The sequence below is a fragment of the Lonchura striata genome, chromosome 13, assembly GCF_050655825.1.
Source record: "Lonchura striata isolate lonStrDom1 chromosome 13, ASM5065582v1, whole genome shotgun sequence".
Classification (NCBI taxonomy): domain Eukaryota; kingdom Metazoa; phylum Chordata; class Aves; order Passeriformes; family Estrildidae; genus Lonchura; species Lonchura striata.
The window spans coordinates 16,188,159-16,207,405 of record NC_140715.1 but is presented as its reverse complement, the minus strand read 5'-3'; the positions used below and the strand labels follow the sequence as shown (position 1 = coordinate 16,207,405).

Sequence of the window (19,247 nt, the reverse complement as noted above, 5' to 3'; positions counted from 1 at the left end):
GAGTGTGTCTGTAATGCAGAGGTTAGGCAGGACAGTCCTCTCTTCTCCTGCTAAGACTTTGATTCTGGGTAAAGTTTCCTTCAGTGTCAGCAGGAGACTTCTCAGAGCACTCTGCTCCACAGCCTTTCCTGAGAGGGAGTTCACATGGAATATTACTGAGCTGTGGTGCACGTCTCAGACATTCTCTGCTCAAGTCTGGTTCTTCAACGGGCATTTTCCTCTCCCTGGGTCCATTTCTTTCTAGTTGCCTAATTCCTGATTTACTATGAACATAATGGGAGAATCCTCATCTTTTGCACTCCAGCTGACAACAATAGCATTAAATCATCTTGAAAATTGTCAAGCAAGTGCAGAAGCCATTCTGCAAAAGCTCTGTCATCAGCTTTTCCCTGGGGAGGCTGAAACACCTCAACCTTGCTCCAGGTGCTGCACAGAGGCTGCTGCTCCATGCTTTGGCCACGGGGGATGTAACAGATGAGGGAACACAGCAGACTTTAAATTCCCAGCTGATTCTCTTAATCAGACAGTTTGGATCCTGCAGGAGATGAGTTTGAGCCTGTGTAATTCTTAGAAAACCAGAAGTCTTATATTGTTCTGTGAAGTCCAGCAAATGTCCCACTGACTTTGGGGAAGAGATATTGAAGAGATGGGCACAGGCAGGATCTGACTCACCCTCTGCCAGAAGCAGCATTACAGCAACTGAGCACTGTTATTAAGGCTAAAATACCCTGAATTTTTCCATGCAACAATGTCTCAGTAATACAAATAATAACACCATATATATAGATAGATTAACCTATATATATCCACTGCACAGCTTGTCATTATATTTTTATACAGGGAGTTTCTGGTGGTTTTAAAGTGAGATATCTGTTCTCATATTACCAAGATCCAAAGGTAAAAATATCACTATATAACAAATGCAAATATTGCACATATTTTTATGATACTTGAATGCTGAAAACAATCACAAGCAGATAGTTGTTGGCCTAAGTATTTTAATAATCTTAACATAAGGGTAATTTTATTCCATTTTGTGCCTTTTTGAGTTGACCTTTTAGAGAAACATATGGAGCAGTGCCTGTGAAGATTTATTGTACTGAGAATATTTGTGACAATCTTTTAGTAAAAGCATACATGTTCCTCATCAAAGTGTTTTTTTTTTCCTTCTGGTAGGCAGAAATGTTATGGGGGGATGAAAGCAGGGTAGCTAAATTTGTGTCTAAATTTGGCTTCTATTTTTACTTATTTATAATATAGACATGCACAATAATGCCATTGTTTTCTTCTATATTACAGGCAGCTATAAATAAGTAGGGGAATTCACAGGGAAAAAAAAAAAAAAAAAAAAGGATGATTTCCCTTCAGGATATTCCATATGATTAGAAAAGAGCTGAAATTTTGCCCCTGTATTTTTTGCTCTTTGAAACAAGGAGATTTAGTTGTGCCATGAAAGGTCATGACCTCTCTATGGGTCAGCTAAAATGTCACTTATAGCCCTCTGACCCTGATTATTCCCTCTAGGTGTTCCTACAGTGCCTGACTTTCCTCTGCTTGGGTGGTACCAGGAATAAATTGACCTTCACAAGATCAGAGAGATTCAGTTTGTGAAGTGCTGGGGGACAAAGGGGACATATGTGAGATATAAACCAAAGTGGTATCTGCAAAATGGAACAGTGACCTTTCCTTTGGGTAGCCCTGGCAGGATTCTGCAAAAACCTTCAGAACAAAAGACATTAGAGTTTTCAATAGCATAAATAATCCTCTGGACAAGAGACAAAATCATTACTGTTATCTGGCAAACCTTTATTTTGAAGGAAGTATTCACTTCCTACCGCCTGATTTTCTGATACTCTGAAAACCTGTCCACAAGCAAATTCTCCCCATTTCTCATTTCCCTGCTGGTTCACCTACACAGACACTTGAAGTATAGAGATGAATGGAAAGGGTTGAATGGAAAATGCAGATCAATGTCTGTCTGAAGAGTGTGGCTAAGAGGTAATGGCTCTTCCTGCCACTCGGAGCTGACCCCATAAAAATCCGTGTCAGCCAACCCTGGCAGCCTTGAGTGGGGCTGCAGCTGAGCTGGCTGGGAGTCACACACTGACATAGGGAAGGCAGCTGCTGTCTGTGGACTCAGCGTGTGCAAGGAGCTCCTAGAGCAGCGTGGAGTCCCCCAGTGTTTGCAGCTGGTAACCTCAGTGTGACCCCACTAACCTGGACTCTCCTGTCCTGGTGTGACCACACCCCACGGGTTAATTCAGCAGAGAGACACAGTCGTGCAGTCCCCCAGGTGCTCAGCTCCCTGAAGGGCAGAGATCCAGCAAAGAGGTGATGTGTGGCAGAAGCCTTGGCTCAGCCCTGAAGGATGCAGGAGAAGACAGGGATGCTCCTTCGGGAGCCTCGTGGCAGTGGCTGGATATCCCTGAAGGGCAGCACTGGGAATACGAGCTGTGGATGTCCCCAAGTCCTTCCTCATGCCTGGCCCTCCCATCGACCGTAAGGGGAGAGAGGCAGAAAACATCCTTTTGCTTCTGCCCTTTTATACAGGCACATAAAAATCTATCCTGCATCCCTTCAGCGGTACAGGAGTAATATACTTCCCGGGAATGGAGAAATTTAGGATGTCTCTGGAAACATGGGATCAGCTATGATAAGATTACACATAAATATAGCAAACAAATAAATAAACAGCTCTTGAGCTCCTTCCTTCCCCCAGCTCTCCCCTTTTCCCTAGCTTGGGAGGCACAATGGATTTCCGTGCTGGCGAAGGCGCTGCAGGGGAGGTTTTGCACAGGGAGCCCCAGGGAGGTGCTGAGGTTTTCCCCTGCCCCGGAGCGGGGCAGCGGGAGAATCCCGGGCTGTGCGGAGGGAGAGCGGAGAGGAGGGGGCTGCGGGGCGGCCGTGGTGCGGTGGGAGGGGACAGGCGGCGCCGGGCGGGTTTATAGGGCGGCGGCGGCGGCGGAGAGCGGTCCCTGCCCGGAGCCATGCGGGGCCGGGGGCTGCTCTGCGGCATCGCCCTCTCGCTGCTGCTGCGGCCGCCGCCCCGTGAGTGCCCGTGGGGTGCCCGGTCTGAGAGCGGGGTGCCCGGTCTGAGAGCGGGGTGCCCGGTCTGAGAGCGGGGTGTCCGATCTGAGAGCGGGGTGCCCGGTCTGAGTGCGGGGTGCCCGGTCTGAGTGCGGGATGCCCGGTCTGAGAGCGGGGTGCCCGGTCTGAGTGCGGGATGCCCGGTCTGAGAGCGGGGTGCCCGGTCTGAGTGCGCGGTGCCCGGTCTGAGATCGGGGTGCCCGGTCTGAGTGCGGGATGCCCGGTCTGAGTGCGCGGTGCCCGGTCTGAGTGCGGGATGCCCGGGCCGGAGCTGCGCGACAGCCCCGCGCCGGAGCTGCGGCTGCGGAGCGCCCGGGCAGGGAGGGTGGGAGGATGCATGGCTGAGTGGGTGAGTGGGTTGGGGGATCCTCCTGCTTTTCCTACAACCAGCGCAGAGCTCCCTCTCCTCCCCCGCCCCGGCTTCGTGCTGCCTGCCCCCGCGGTGCGGAGCGGCCGGGATGCTGAGCCGCTCCTCTTGTCTCCGCAGCCGCGGCCGCCGAGGCGCGGCCGCAGCCCGAGGTGGTGGTGCCGCGCTGGGCAGCCCCGGGTGGCCCCGGCAGCCCCAAGGTAGGTGGCGACCAGCGCTTGGTCACTGTTTTTTTGCAGACCCATCTTTGCAGGGACAAGGGGGTGGTGCGGGTAGCGCAGCGAGAACCTGGCGATGCGCTTTTTGGGTTTGTGGGGATGAGCAAGGAGCTGCCATGGCTCCTGCAGATCGCAGGAAAGGCTGTGTGAGCCGGCTGGTGCATCTGGGAACTGCATTCATCCTGCTCTCTGCCATGCCTTAAAGCCTCCATCTGTATCTGCCTGATCTGTGTCTGTGCAAGGAGAGCGGGGACACTCAATCGGTGGCATTTAGGGAACAGCTGGACAGAAAAATCTGCTGTAGGGGAACATAAGCCCAGAAAGCTATCTGGGTCCTGAACTGCATCAAAATAAGTGTGACCAGCAGATCAAGGGAGAGGATTCTGACCCTATATTCTGGTCAGGTGGCACCCCAGCTGCAGTGCTGTGTTGGGGATCCCCAGCACAGGAATGATATCGACCTGTTGGAGCCAGGCCAGGGCTGGGCAGTGAAGATGCTCCAAGGGCTGTATCACCTCTCCTGTGAAGACAGACTGAGACAGCTGGGCTTGTTCATCCTGGAGAACTCTCTGGAAAGACCTTGTAGCATCTTTCAGCACCTAAAAGAACTACAAGAGAGTTGGAGAGGGACTTTATACAAGGGTGTGGCATGACAGAACAAGGGAGAATGGCTTTAAGCTGAAAAAGGGCAGGTTTAGATTAGATATTTGGCAGAAATTTTTGACTGTGAGATGACGAGGCACTGGGACAGTTGCCCAGAGAAGCTGTGCATGCACCATGCCTGGATGGATGGGGCTTGGAGCCATCTTTCCTAGTGGAAGATGTTCCAGCCCAGTGGCACAGGGGATGGAACAAGATGATCTTTAAGATCCCTTCCAGCCCAAACCATTCTCTGGCTCTGTGAATCCCAGCTCTGAGGGTGCTTCACTAGGTAAGAAAAGCCAACCAGCAGCTCAGGTGGGTTTGGCTGTGTCTCAGACACTGTGCTCATACAGATCCCACCCCTGCTGCTGTTCCAGGGGTGGATGAAGGGATGTCTCAACAGCCTCCAGACTCTGACAATCACTGAGGTCCAGACAACTTCAAACACAAAACACAGTTCCCCTTCCCAGGCTTGGTATTGTTGCAATCAAGAAGTAACTGCAGTTGTCTGATCAGGAGAAAGAGGAAAGTCCACAGGGTGTTTTTTACGTTGTGAAAAAAAGGGAAGCTCAGCATTATGGAGACATGCCATTTTTCTTGAATACAGTGGTGTTATTTGGAAATTTATTAATGGGTCTTTTCCATACTATGAGACTTTCTAAAACTTACCATTGTGTCCTATTACACACAAAAAAAAACCCCTACAATGACTCTCTTATGATCTTAGTTCTTTTTAAAATGCCCTTGTGATACTGCCTGCAGGTTTTGGTTTTGTTACCGATAGTGATGCAAATACATCTGGAGAGCATTTCCCCTCATATATAAATTTGCTGGGTCTCAGGGGTCGCACTTGGTTTGTTTCAGGGAAGTTCCCATTGGCTCTGAAATGAGTGTTAGCAAAGCTTATATACAGCTGGGATATTTCATTTACACAGCAATTGATGGACTGAAGCAGTGGGATTACTGAAGGAGGAGGGAGGGTGATGTTAGTAATAATGAAGTTAGCACAACCTTTGTGAAGAGATTTTATGGTGATGGAGACCCTCAGCTGTGGGCAAGGCAACCTTACACTGCTTTCATGTTAGTGAGTGAGCACAGACCTACCCTCAGATGAATTGAGCACCTGTGATTTAGTAAAAGAAGCTCTGCTTCTTGCAATTATCCCTTCTTGTATATCCTAAATGTATTAACTTGTTTTGCATCATTTGCGTGGGCCTGATGCCACATCCTGGAAACTGAAGGAAGGATGAGCAAAACCCAGAATATGAGCAGGGAGATGATGAAAAGAGATATTTGTATTTGCTAAAATGGCAAGTAAGCATATCTCTGGGCTGACAGAACATCCCATTCAGTCAACCTTGCTTTCTTTCACTTTCAATGTTCTGTTCCTCAGTCTCCTCCAACACTGATTTAGAAAATACTCTGGGTTAATGATTTCTTTTTTTCTTCCAGCTGAATAAAGTGCATTGTTATATTAATATGAGCTATTTCTCTTCTGGGGATTTTGTTCATCCATTTTCGCTATGAGAAAGCATTCAGACTTGGAAACTCCAAGCTGACTTTATGTAGTGATTTTGCTTTGATGGAGGTAAAACTGCAGACCCCAGAGCCTCTTCTAGTTGCTCCTCTAAAAATCTCTTTCTGTGCTTTAAGTCTCTGAAATTATTCTTTTTATTTTGTTAATGTTGGGGTTAGTGTATTTATTTGCCATTGCACTAAGAAGTTGGGGTGCATTCTGTTCAACCCAGCAGGCCCTGGGGAGGCCTGAAATTCTGTCTGTGCAATGGCTGGAGTCTGAAGGCATCCAAGGGTCTCTGTTCCCTGCCTTTCAGTGGCATTTTCTGTGAGAAAAGGAACAATGTGAGAATCTCTGGAAGAGGCGTGATTCCTCTCGTCCTGAAATAGGCTCCTAAAAATGTCTTTCTGCTGTGACAACAAAGGAAGCTTTGGTTAACTAGCTCAGATATTTGACTCTTCAACCTCTGGGACAATCTGTGTTGTCCTGTGATGTTGTGCTGAGCACAATCTGTGCAGGGAGCTCTTCCCATCCAACTGCACCTCCAAGCACTCCAACACCAGGAGCTGTTGCCTTGCCTGAGCACTTTATTCCTCCTGAGACACCAGGTGGTGTCTCTAGCTCAGGTACAGCATCCCAGCAGATGCTGCACTGCTTCCTGGCTCTGCTTGGCTGTGCTGAGGGATGCAGCAGAGTGCTTGGACCTGGGAGGCACCATGGTGCTTCCCTTCCCTTCCCTTCCCTTCCCTTCCCTTCCCTTCCCTTCCCTTCCCTTCCCTTCCCTTCCCTTCCCTTCCCTTCCCTTCCCTTCCCTTCCCTTCCCTTCCCTTCCCTTCCCTCACTCCAGGTCTGAAGCAGGAGGAAGGCAAGGGGTGGTTTAAGGTCAGCTGCAGTTTCCAGTTTGTACTTGTGCATGTGTGTAATTATGAGTAACAGGCTCCCTCTCCCCTGCACGCAGCATCCACTCCGAGCTGAAGTGACAGTAGAGGCAGAAGGCCAGGAGCTCGTCTTGGAACTGCAGAAAAATAGGTGAGTGTGCTTGTGCCCTGCATTGTGATCCCACTTACATAATGAATAGGGATTACAGTGAGATCAACAGGAAAACCTCCACTGACTTCAACGGGGTTTTGATAAAGACAGGATGTGGAAGTCCTTCACTGGATTTCAAGGTTATTCTGAGTCCCCTCAGACGTAAATCAGCCAAGGAGCACATTATAGCAGAGCTTTGTCAGCAAAAAAACAGATGGTGACCTGGCCCTCAGTGTGTAAACTTATTTTTGCACCATAATTCTTCCTACATTAGTTGGAAAATGTTGCTGATATGAAGCTCCCTATTTACTAAATGGCTCAGTGCTTTAGAGTCAGTGTGACTCTAATGAGGATTTCATTTGCTGTGATCCAAAGAGGTCCTTCTCTGCTTCCTAGGAGAAGTGATCTGACAGTCTCAATTCCATTAGTGCCCTTCATGCCAAAGCAGACTGAAAAATTGGTTTTGCATTAACTGAAATGTAGCCTCCTCTCAGGCATGTGAGAGCAATGCTGTGTGCTGTCATAGGGTGTGATGAATATTGAATTCAGCTGAAGCTGCAGGAGATTAAGGTAAGGAGGAGGATTCTGGTCTGGAGGCCACCCCAGAGCCCCTGTGAGTACATGAGTTTCCAGCAGTGGAATAGCAGCTGGGAATTTAGCTGCAAGAAGCTTGTCTTTGCTCAGCAGTCCACTTGCACTGCTGGTGTTTTATTTATTTTTAAATGGCTTTGAAGATTTATCTATGGAAATACAACCAAATGTTTGTCTGCTAGAATCGTTAGGAATAATAACCTCAGAATAATGACCCTGTTTATATTTTAAGTGTATTTTATGGACATCCCAACCACAGAGATTGAGGGCTCAGCTTTCCTCCTAAAAGAGTGAAGTGTCAGAAGGTCTTACTAGTCTGATGGCAGTGCATAAACTTAAATGATATTCAGGGTATTTTGGAGGAAAACTGGGGTTTTTTTGTCACTTTCTTCAGTAAAGCCTGAAATGTGATGGCTGATGGAAGATGAATATGAGGTGTTTTCTGTAAAAAGTCACAAAACCTACTGAGATTTCCAGTGCTGCAAAAACTGGATGCTTTTCACAGGCAGTCATGCACCTGTGTAGAACTAAACAGAAACAGCTATAAATTCTGTGTATTTTAGCATGTTTCAGCTGGGAAAATAAGGCCAAGCACCATGAGCACTGCTGAGCCAGAACTGTCTGGAGGAATAGCTGCTGCTGATGACAGTGGCCCCGTGCCAGGTCTGAACTGAGCCTGGAAACAGCACAACCTCTGATGCTGCTGGGGGTCTCTTTCCAGGACTGCCAGGCCTTGCTGATTCTGCAGTTGCTATGCAAAGGTGAATATTTCTGGCATAGCAGAATCTGGCCAGAGAAAGGATCCTTGCTGAGTTGATGTTTGAGCTCCAAGCACAGTGATGTAAGCTCCAGGTGCCGTGCTATTTCCAGCACAGAAAAGCCCTTTGCTGGTGTTAGTAAACAGAGTTATAATAATAGAAGGTTCCTATTGTGTTTATTTCCTGAAGTGCATTTTCATTCATTGAGATGTATACACACAGGCTTGGAAGTGTGTGCACACACTTCCACTGCAGGATGGATCTCCTTTACAAGTGCTGATGAAATGGCACTTGGTTGAAAACCAGCTGGTTTGAGACTTTTAATTTTGATTTTCAGTGGAAAATGCAGGTGATTCATAGATAGCAGTACTTCATGTGGGAGTCTTGCTAGGCCTCAAGTCCTTGCTCAAGAAAGGTGATGGTTCAATCACAAAATGCAATTAGTGGAAAGGCTCCACTTCTCAGAGACTTGTGAAAGTGCTGAAGTAGTTTAGAGACTTAAATTAAAAGAGGAATGGTGAAGCCCTGTGTATTTATCAGCAATCGTAGAGCCCTTTTAAGTGGAGGCAGACCTCTTCTCCTTGTTGAAGAGTGCTGCAAGGCAGAGCCCAGCCTGGTCCCTCACATTCCCAGCCTGGGGTTGCTCCACAGCACCCAGGAGCCCATCACTGCTCTTGCTTGTCCTACAGGGGAAGCTGAGGTTCTGGGTGAGGTTTGGGCTGCTGAATAGCTGCAGCATCCAGGACTTCTTCTGGGAAGAGTTTGTTGCCCAGGCAGCAGGAGAGAAAGTGAAATCCCCCAAGTGGGAAGTGTCCCTTCAAAGCTGTACAAAACCTGCAAGCTCCAGGGGCATAGGAGAACTGAAACTTCAAGTAAGGTACTTGAGGTTTTTTTAACTAAAATAAAAAGAGAAATGGCCCTCAGAGAAATTAGCCATTTAATTGCTCCCGTTTAGAGGAGCTTTTGGATTTGGAAACCAACTTTGGTTCTGTGCTCCCCCTCTGTCCCTGGGCTCAGCACAGGGATGTGAATGCACCCACCTGGCCCACATTTTACTTTTGTATCCACATCCCAGACTCGGCATGAAATTGGCATAATTTGGGTTTGGTTGGGATATGATTTACCCAGTGGTTCCCAAAACTAGAAAGGAGATATGCCAGTCCACTGAAACTGCTTCAGATGATGTTCTTGGTGGATTAGGCAGCCTTAAAGCACATTCCCCACTCTCCTTCTGGAGAGACAACTGATGAAATTGCTTTGAAAAGTGAGGGAAGTGTCATAATCTGTACTTTGGTAGGGATGCTAGCCTTGGAAGAAACATTCTAGTTTCAAAATGTGGAAGAAATGTTCACACCATCCAATCTCATATTCCATATGAAAAGGACATCATGTTCATCCACAGAGGTGAAACACAAATTATTGCATATCTTGCTTCAGAGCTGTCCCCAGCCCCGTGTTTTGTAATAAGCTCATCACACATCTACATTTGGGCTTCATATATCTGTGAATGCCATTATTGCATTAGCAGTTCACATAATATTGCATTATTTCCTGTCCAGGAATTTGATAAGAAGTCAGAAGCACACTGGAGTTTCAAGCAGAGTTCATGACACACTAGCATTTCAGGATAATGACAAAATATATCACTCAAATGACTTTGGCTTGTTTTAAATGACTCAAATCCATGTCCTGCAGCTGTGGGATTGGAAAGCTCAAAGCTGCACAAACAACAAATATATGGAGAGTTGCCTATAAAGCAGCTTTAAATTTGGCTGGGGCTTAGGAGCGGAAGAATCTGAGTTGCAAGCCTTGGATGAAAAGTGACTTTTTTAAAAAGGCATTTGCATTTGTTAATAAAAAGCAGCTTTGAGCCAAGCAGGGACAGGCTGAGAGCCTCTCAATGTGTGTGGCACTGCCTGGGGTGAGCCTTTTCTTAGTGAAGAGGAGAGCTCCCACTTGCACAGCAGAAACCTGTATGGAATTTGTCTTCTCACCTCAGTGAAGTAAAGGGAGCAAAAAGACCTCCTTTATCCCTTCTTTCTTCTACCTTCTTTCTTATCCCTTCTTTCTTCTTCTCCCTTCTATTCTCATGTCTCTCATGGGAAGAACATTCTTGGGAAAGGCCCTCTCAACTGCCAAGGGTTTTGGAGGTTTCTCCAGGGGGTGTCCCTCCTGTGTGTGAATCCCTGGGACAGCCTGGGGCTGTTTGTTCCAGCTCCTTATTCTGCCACTGCACTGGGTGACAAAGCCCCCGTGGAGATGTGCAAGAACTGCCTGAGGACACAGCAAAAGAGGTCCAGAGCTCATCTGCTCTGACCTCAGGAGCCAACAGAAAGTTGGTTTTAGGCCACTCTGATAGGGAGCAGCATCATTTCCAAGCTCTGCTTGCCCCACCTGGGTAGGTGACAAGTGCTCCCACCCAGCCTGGTGCTCTCAGTGGTGCAGGAAAAGATCTGTGTGTCACCTGTATTCCAGAGTTTCCTGCTTTTGCACATTTCCAGGGCCTCTCCTACCAGCTGAGTGAGGAAGTTGCTGCCCATTTCTGAGCAGGAAAGAGATATGAGATTATTCCACTGGTGGGCTACACATCATCAGTGTCTAATGGACTTCCTTCATAGGCAGGGGTTAAGGGTTATGCAAAGGGGAAATTGAGTTTATCCTGCTCTACTGTCTCTTGGAATCATCAGAAAAACAGGGGTGGGATCTGGAAAGCCACAGCTGCTTTTCAGCTTCCTGATTCCCTCAGGATATTCAGTGATTCCTCTGTGTGGGGCAGAGAGGAAGAGACTGGGAAATTAAGCCTTTTAAACCTTTTGTGCACTGACTCATTATCAGCCAGTTTTCCATTTATTTCATTTCCTTTTTCCTCTCTGGGTAACCTTTATGGTTCCTATTGGTAAGTCAAGGGTCTAGGTGATAAATCTTGCTTGGGTCCTGTAACACAATTTACAGTGAATGTCACAGATGATGTGGGTGGGAGAAGGGGATGGAGACTCTTTAGTCTGTGATGCTTTCCCAGACCTTAAAAATGGCTTGTTTAGTTCCACCTCAATAGTTGGAAAGCCACTTTTTCCTTCCAAACTGCTGTGTTTACACAATAAAAATGTTCTTAGCAAAAGCTCTAGAGGAAGGGAGCTTAAGAGCTCCAGGATTCATCTGGATGGAACTCATCAAGGAAAAATAAATGGATTTCATTGGTTTTATGAAGTGCCAGGTTTTGACTGCAATATTCCAGAGGCTTGAAATCTCCCATTTCCCACTAGTGGTGGATATGGAAAACAGGCCTGCCTGCTTGTGTTGTCATGAGTCATGTGTTGGTGTGTTCTAGATGGGGCCACTTCAGGTTTTGATAATAAATTCTGGCTTTAGGGAACATTTATGTGACTGAGAGGCAAGAGTTCACATTCCCCTTCATACCCTATTTGGATCCTGTTGAGAGGCAATGGAGTGGGACCACAAATTGTAGATGGAAATCTCATGTCTAAAGTTTCTTGGGAAAATCAATTCCCTCCACCCCCAGATGCAGTCAGCCTGGCTGGACAGATTTATTGTGATTTGAGGAAAGGGACAGGGAATGAGATGTAAGAGACTGCAGGCTCCACTTTTCTTGGTCCCATGACTGAAAAATCAATGTCAATGTTTCTCATGAGAGCTTCATGGACCATTTGGCTTTTGTTTATTAGGAGGAAATAAAAACCATGTCCATCTCCTAGACACTGCTGGGTGTTTCTAAACTGGCAGCTGTCCATGCAGACTAGCCCCTCTGTAAAATGAATCCAAACAAGGTTGCTGATGGGACCAAATTATTAAAAGTTCTTCTTGCTCTAATTAGGAAGAACATCAGAGTGCTGCTGGGCACTCTGGGTGCCTGTGGGTGATCTCAGGCTGGTGTAACTGAGTGTGTTCATGGCAGCCCTGAGCTCCTCTTGGGCTTGTGCTGACAAGTGATGTTTTATAGGCAAAACTGCTCCCATTTATCAGGAAAATAGGGGTGAGGTTCTCCAGAGCAGCTGGGAAATATGCACTCCCTCAAGAGGACATGGTCATGCAACCAGGGCCCCAGCTTTCCTTCTGCTGTTTTTGGGAGTGTTTGGGTGTGCCGTGCAGCCCCTCTTCCTCCAGCTGCTCCTCTGCTCCTCAGCAGCAGCCAGATGAGCTGAAAGCCACGTCCTCTCCCTGTCCCCAAGTGCCACAGGGACAGCTGCCTGCCAAGAGAGCTGCGTTTGCCCCGCGCCCTCACCCGTCCTGCTGAGAACCATCCGAGTCCATGAGTGAAGTGTGACCCCCGTCCCAGCAGAGCCAGGCTGGCCTGTGCTGCACAGGGGGCAGGGCTCTGTGTCAAACAATGAGATCATTGACAGGCTGGAGCGGGACCAGCACGGCTCCAGGACCATCAGCAGGAGCCGCTCGGGCCATCTGCACATGATGGCACTGAGCCACTCTCCCTCCTTTGGCTTCCTCACTTGCGTTCAACCTGGCTCCCAGGGCTTCCCAGGGAACAAACCCTGCCAGGAGCAGGCGATTCCACCCTCAGCTTGGAGGCTGAGCTGGGTCTTGGGGATTGACTGGTCCTGCTGAAAGCTGCTCCCTGTTGGAAAGGTGTGTGCAGCTTTCCCTGGCCCCAGAGCGGCTGCAGCTGCTCTCAGCTTTAGCAAAGAAGGGTGCTCTCATCCCAACCAGCTTTTTCTCTGACTTCATCAATTCTTCATGCTGATAACTCCTCTAATGAGAGACTCAGTGCTTCCTTTTAGGAAGATGATGTGTGCTAGCGATCTGCCAGCTGCCTGACTGGATCTCAGAAGCCTTTAAGTGATGTTATTTTGCATCCAGAATTTTGCAACTTCAGCGTGAGCTGCTGGAGAAGTGGTCACTACAGAGGCATGTAATGTAACTGAGAGGAAAGAACCAAATTGTGCCATTTTTTTTAGACTTTCCCTTGCCAGCAAGGAGGTGAACTCTGTTTCTGGAAATTTCCATCAGTGCTTTGCAGGGCTGAGCTCCCCTGGAATCAGCTGGTCAGCCTGGCAGGGATGTTGTCCTGAAATTATGGCAGAGAAAGTTTTGGGGTATGGATGTTTCTCTGCTATTTATCCAGCAACTGGTACATGTGGAAATGAGTCAAGACTGGCTGATAACTCTGCTGCACTCTTGGTGACAGGAAGTTTTCTTTGCTGTTTATTTACAGTTTGGTGGAAAGCTTGGTGCTTGCAAAAGAAGTGAGTTGGGTGGGGTATGAAAGTTTACAGGCTCAAAATAAGACACCAAGGGTGTTGCAAGATGTTATCTTGTTTTTCCTCTTTCCTCACTGCCCTCCCCACCACACCTTGTGCAATCCCCTGTGATAGTCCTTTCTGGCAGTGCTGCAAGAGTTCCAGGACACTCCTGCATTATGGCTGGGACCTGCCTTCAAAATAGGACTGTTTCAAGCTCAGAATAAGAAACTGGACTTTTCTTAGGGACCCTGTGGTGTGGAGTAGGAGTCAACTGGTGCAGAGAGGCTTGCAAGTTGCAACATGGAGATGACAAAGGCTTTCAGCAGAGCAGTTGCCTAAATATCCCTAAAAATTCAGGCAAAGCTCCTAAATCCGCTCTAGGAGGGGCTGGAGCCCGAGTGTTGGGGTGGGAAGGGATGTGCACACCCCTTGTGCTGAGTGGCCTCATCCTGTGCCCTCCCTGGGCAGGAGTCGCAGCTCTGAGGAGCCTCCCGGGGATGCTGAAGGGGACATCAAGTGGCTATTCATGGCTAATGCTTTCCAAGAATAAAGGAGAAGGAGGAAAACACAAGCGTGCTTGTTTGGGAATGAAGCAAGCAGGCTGTGCAAAGCCTCAGCTACTGAAATCCACGGGCTGGTGTCTGGCTGTAATGGCACAGGGCAGATCACACTGCTTTACTCTCTGCCCCTGACACAGACCAGATACCTGCCAGAGCATTGCTCAAGGCAATTTCCTGCCAGTTAATGCAATCTGGTGATTAAATATTTGTTTCTTGCACCCTTGCTGAGCAAGCTGCTGCAGTCAGGGAGATGGAGTTATGTTCTGTGGGATGTTGCTTATCTTGGGTTTACAGACCTGGGACAGCTGAACAAAGAAACCTTGCCTTCTGATCACTGTCAGAATCTGGCGATAAGAATTAACACATCAGAAAGACACAAAATGAGCTTTTCTGGGCTATGCTGAACTTTCAAAGTGGAGATAAAAGCTGCTGTTTTCCTGACATCAGATGCTATCAGACACAACAGTGGCACAGTTGTCTGTTGTTAAGCTGTGGGTACTTGTTCAGCTGTCTGAGCCCTTGGATGCCAGGTGGGTGAAGCACTTTCAAACACTGATAAAAGGTTTTGTTTCCTGTTGTTCTGGTGTAATTTAATTAGATATCACAGGCACCCAGTCCCTTTTTTAAGCAGAGATGCTTTCAAAGTTGATAAGATCTGACCGACAGGTTCCAAAAGCCAAGATGGAAAAACCTTTGTGATACAGCTTTCTTCATCCAGCTTAAAGAAATCAGGCAAAGAAAAGAAGAAAACTTTTTTTTGCTACTTTGTAGTAGTTTAGTTCTAAAATCTGGCACATGACATGCTTTAAAGAGGGATGCAAAGGGATTGAGCTGCAGCTGCATGTGACAACACATTGCCCAGAGTGCATGTGGCATCCTCATGGGTGGCAAATGTGGCACTTTGGTGGCCTGACAGCACCGTGGGGTTGCTGCAGGAGTGTTTCAACACAGCGCATATTCTGTGATCCTTCTCCAGATTTTTTCAAGACAAACTATTGTTTTTAAAAATGGCTTTAAACCTATATTTTATGGCTGCTGAGATGGACACAGGATATGGCCTTCTTGGTTTGGCCCAGATCTTGACTTGCTGTACTTCTTACATCACTGTTTAGCAAATGCAGATGTTTAAAAAGAAGGAGAAGGCTGTTTCCTCTGGAACAAAATCAAAATGCTTTCTATTCAGTGCACAGGAGCTCCTTTTATAGACTTTTGGTCTGAACCTGGGTTGAAGACAGGAAGAATATTGTGTACATGGGGATGACATGAACAGATTCAAATTTGGGAATCAGCATTTTCCTATAACAAAAATGTGAACCAACTTCTGGGCAGCAGCTGAAAAGCAGATACAGATTGATTTATGATTGTTCTCAGATTTGGGCAGTGGAGACAGTCTGGGTTTGAGCTGACGACTCACACCAGCACTCAGATATGGCCTGTATTGTGTTTGCTATATGGGACTTGGTGCTATTAATTTATATTATAAATTTATTTATATTATATATTAATTATATTTATATTCTTAATAATTATTTTATATTTATAGTATTTATTTTATTATTAATTTGTTATGCCCCAGTATATCTGGGGCATAATTTGGCAATAGAAAGAAACTTGTACCCATTAAGGGTCAGTGATTAGGTTGGGATGCTGGGGCTTTAAAAGTCCTCGTGTAAAAATTGAATTGTTTACTTGCAGCTGTTGGAATTGGATCCTGGTGTATAATTGAACTCAGGGACAGGCTCTCTGTTATTGTTTTAATTTAATAAATGGCTTGGAAAAGCACTTAGATGGCTTGTGGGGCCCTTCCAGGAGCGGATGTGTTCCGTGAGAGGTGCTCAGCTCCTGCCAGGGCAGTGGAGAGATGGAAGTGGCCAGGTCAGCTGTGCTCCCACCTCCTGACCCTGTGCCATCACACTGTGCTCTGCACAGGTCACACAGCCCATGGGGATTGTCCTGCCGTGGGTCCCATGGCTCCAGGGCCACCAGGGGCTGCTCCCTGAATGAGTCCTGGCAGGAGGGACACGCTGAGAGCAGAGAGCAGAGCACAGCTGGTGTCCTGTGAGTCCCTGTCTCTCACCTGCCCTCTCAGGGTGTTGCAGGTAGTTTCACACTATGGGTGAAAGCACAGACTGTCCCAAATCCACAGCAGTGGTTCACAGCAGCAGGAATATTTACACTGGCTTCAGAAAGAGCTGGATCCAGCTGATTTTCCAGCCCCCCTAAGAAGCAGAAATCCAGATCAAAAGGAAGGTCTTACCACCTTGATTTTTAAATTTACCTTTCTTTCACCCCCTCCACTGTGTCTGCAGAAACCTCTTTGCCCCAGGCTACACTGAGACCCACTACAGCCAGAGTGGCCGAGCCCAGAGCATCCCCCTGAGCCACACGGTGAGTGCAGAGACCCTTCCCTCCTGTGCCTGCATGGCCCCCCAGGCTGGGGCTTGGACAAGCAGGTGAACCTCCTCCTCCTGAGCCTTTTCGGTTTTTTTTAAGGGCACAGATCCCCACAGCTTAAAGCTAAAGGGGAAGGCAGTCCAGCTTTCTGATCTGGGAGGTTCCAGTGGGAAAGCTGCTCCATCCCCCAAAAATGGTAAAAACATCTTTCTGTTTTGCCTGAGCTCTGTTATAAGAGCCAAGGTCAGCAGCCAGCATTGCTCCCCTCTCTCTGGGTGCTGGGGAATTGTTTATTCCTCACACTGCTCACCCTCTTGCTTTTAGTTTTGCTACCCTGTTCCCCACACCAGGGACCTTCCCAGCCTTTGGGGAAAACAGCCCCTCTAAGCCAGCTCCCGTTCAGTAAAAACCCCATAAATTACTGATCTCACACAGGCTTGGCTGCCTCTGCTGCAGCAGCACAAAGATGTGCATTGGTCACAAAGCAAAAATAAGAGATAAAATCCCCATGAGATCATCTTTCCTACTGCTGCCCCGGGGTGAGGGGAAGGGATATAATGAATATGTTGGCGTTTCTGCCCCAAAGCCTCCTTGTCCCTGCCAGAGGCTGCCTTTGTCCCACCAGCAACCCCCACTGCCCACGGTGTTGCCCTCCCTGGGGCTGCGGGCAGAAATCCTGGGGTCTGCCCCAACCATCCGGGTCCTTCCCGGGGGGATTCAAAGCTCTCAATTTTTTCTGGCAACAAGGAGCTGCTTGATGCTGTTTGATGCTCTGGCACAGGCGCAAAGGCCAAATTTCGCGGCGGAGTCACGGAGATGTAGCGGTGATAACCAGCTGCCGAATGCAGCGGAGGGGGAGCGGCAAGCGGAGTGTCGGCAGCGCTCGCAGGGGACTCGGCGACGCCTAAATGTGTCCCTTGAGCCGTGTCCATGCCGGCTGAGCACCGCCAACCCTGCCTCCTCTCTGCCTTGCAGGAGCACTGCTTTTACCACGGCGTCGTGCGCGGCTGGCAGCGCTCCAGCGTCTCGCTCAGCGCCTGCCGGGGGCTGCGGTGAGTGCCTGGGGATGCTGGAATCTGCAATGCCCCCGGGAATGCCCCGGGAATGCCCCTGAAAATGACTCTGAGAATGCCCCTGTCAATTCCCTTGGAATGCCCTCCCGGAATGGCCCTGTCAATGCCCCTGTCAATGCCCCGGGAATGCCCCTGGCAATGCCCCTGGCAATGCCCCAGGAATGTCCCTGTCAATGCCCCTGTCAATTCCCTTGGAATGCCCCTGGCAATGCCCCTGGGAATGTCCCAGGAATGCCCCCGTCAATGCCCCTATCAAACCCCCGGGAATGCCCCTGGCAATGCCCCCGGGAATGCCCCAGGAATGCCCCCGTCAATGCCCCACGTCAATGCCCCTGTCAATTCCCTGGGAATGCCCCTGGGAATGTCCCAGAAATGTCCCTGTCAATTCCCTTGGAATGCCCCTGGCAATGCCCCTGTCAATGCCCCTATCAAACCCCCGGGAATGCCCCTGGCAATGCCCCCGGGAATGCCCCAGGAATTCCCCCGTCAATGCCCCCCCGTCAATGCCCCCCGTCAATGCCCCTGTCAATGCCCTGGGAATGCCCTTGGGAATGCCCCAGGAATGCCCCTGTCAATTCCCTTGGAATGCCCCTGGCAATGCCCCTGTCAATGCCCCTATCAATCCCCCGGGAATGCCCCTGGCAATGCCCTTGTCAATCCCCTGGGAATGCCCCCGGCAATGCCCCCAGCAATGCCCCCGGGAATGCCCCAGGAATGCCCCCGGGAATACCCCTGGGAATGCCCCTGCTCAGGTGTTGCCTCCCGAGCTCTTCTCCCAGCAGCCTGATTCCCTCTGAGTGGATGGAGCAGCTCTCAAAGGTCACCCTACCTGGGCATGAAAAGGGGGATGTTGTAGAAAATGCAGAAATTGGGGTGTCATTGGTAGCCATGGCCTCCTAAGCAGCTCCAGGACCGTTCTCCCTGTGTGCTGCCAGTGTGGACTGTGCAATGATTAAATTTGGGTCCACTGCAGCAAAAGACTCTTGTTGGTGGCTCGGGACTGCATCTGTCACAGGCAGGGACAGGATTCACCACATCCCAGCCCAATGCTCTACACCTGTGCAGAAACTTTCTCCCACTCTCTCACAGCTGGCAATTTTTCTGTGTGTTTTGGGGAAAAGTCTTCAGGTCTGAGCTCCCTTCTGCGGTGTGAGCCCTGCTTTCTTGCTTCTCCCCAGCTGATGCCAGGGCTATGTGTGTGAAACCTTTATTTTGGGAGTAATGGAGTCTTTGGCTGGAAAAGGGGGTCTGTATCCTCAGCCAGGAGTAAATGAAGCAGTTTGCTGTGACCAAGGAGCTGCATTCATTTACACCAGCTCAGAGTTTGTTTCCAAAACATCACACGGGCTTTATTGACATTAGTGGTCATCTGCTCTGGAGCCCTGCTGGAAGCTGTGCTGATGGGACTGGCTCCAGCCAGGAAACAGCCCCTGCCAAAGCAAACCTGAGACATCCTAGTGAGTGTAGCACAGGCCAAAGGGCCCAGTGAGATAAACAGGACAGTGCAGCCACCTGTGGCTTGCAATAAATATTCCAAAAGCAAAAGCAGTCGCAGGTGTACCATGCTTCTGCCAGCCTGTGTTTTCCTAGGCTCTGCTTTCCAGAGGGACAGAGATGTTCAGTGTGCTGTGAGAGGCTTCCTGCACCCCTGAGCTGTCAGTGTCTGCTGGCAGCTCCTTGACATCTTCTTCTAACTGCTGGGGAGGCACAGGAGCTGAGCACACGTGGCTGTTCTCTGAGCTGTGGGTGGTGCTCATTAAACCACACATCTAGAGGGCATCACAAACAGATTTCCAGCT

The 19,247-nt window shown here is 48.8% G+C and overlaps 1 protein-coding gene across 3 annotated transcripts in view; it reads left to right on the top strand.

The window, feature by feature from the left end:
* Positions 1-2,944: 2,944 nt before the first annotated feature.
* ADAM19 (ADAM metallopeptidase domain 19) overlaps positions 2,945-19,247 on the top strand; it is a 32,928-nt gene continuing 16,625 nt past the window's right edge. Inside the window, exons 1-5 of one of the 3 annotated variants that reach the window (XM_085591456.1) lie at positions 2,945-3,048; positions 3,575-3,654; positions 6,789-6,859; positions 16,291-16,369; positions 17,351-17,427. In XM_085591456.1, the coding sequence (XP_085447582.1) occupies positions 2,988-3,048; positions 3,575-3,654; positions 6,789-6,859; positions 16,291-16,369; positions 17,351-17,427 (368 nt within the window). In that variant the 5' untranslated portion in view covers positions 2,945-2,987. Of the gene's footprint in view, positions 3,049-3,574; positions 3,655-6,788; positions 6,860-15,545; positions 16,370-16,474; positions 16,572-17,350; positions 17,428-19,247 lie in introns of those variants that run through there. The other 2 variants (XM_077786734.2, XM_085591457.1) reach the window with 2 other exon arrangements.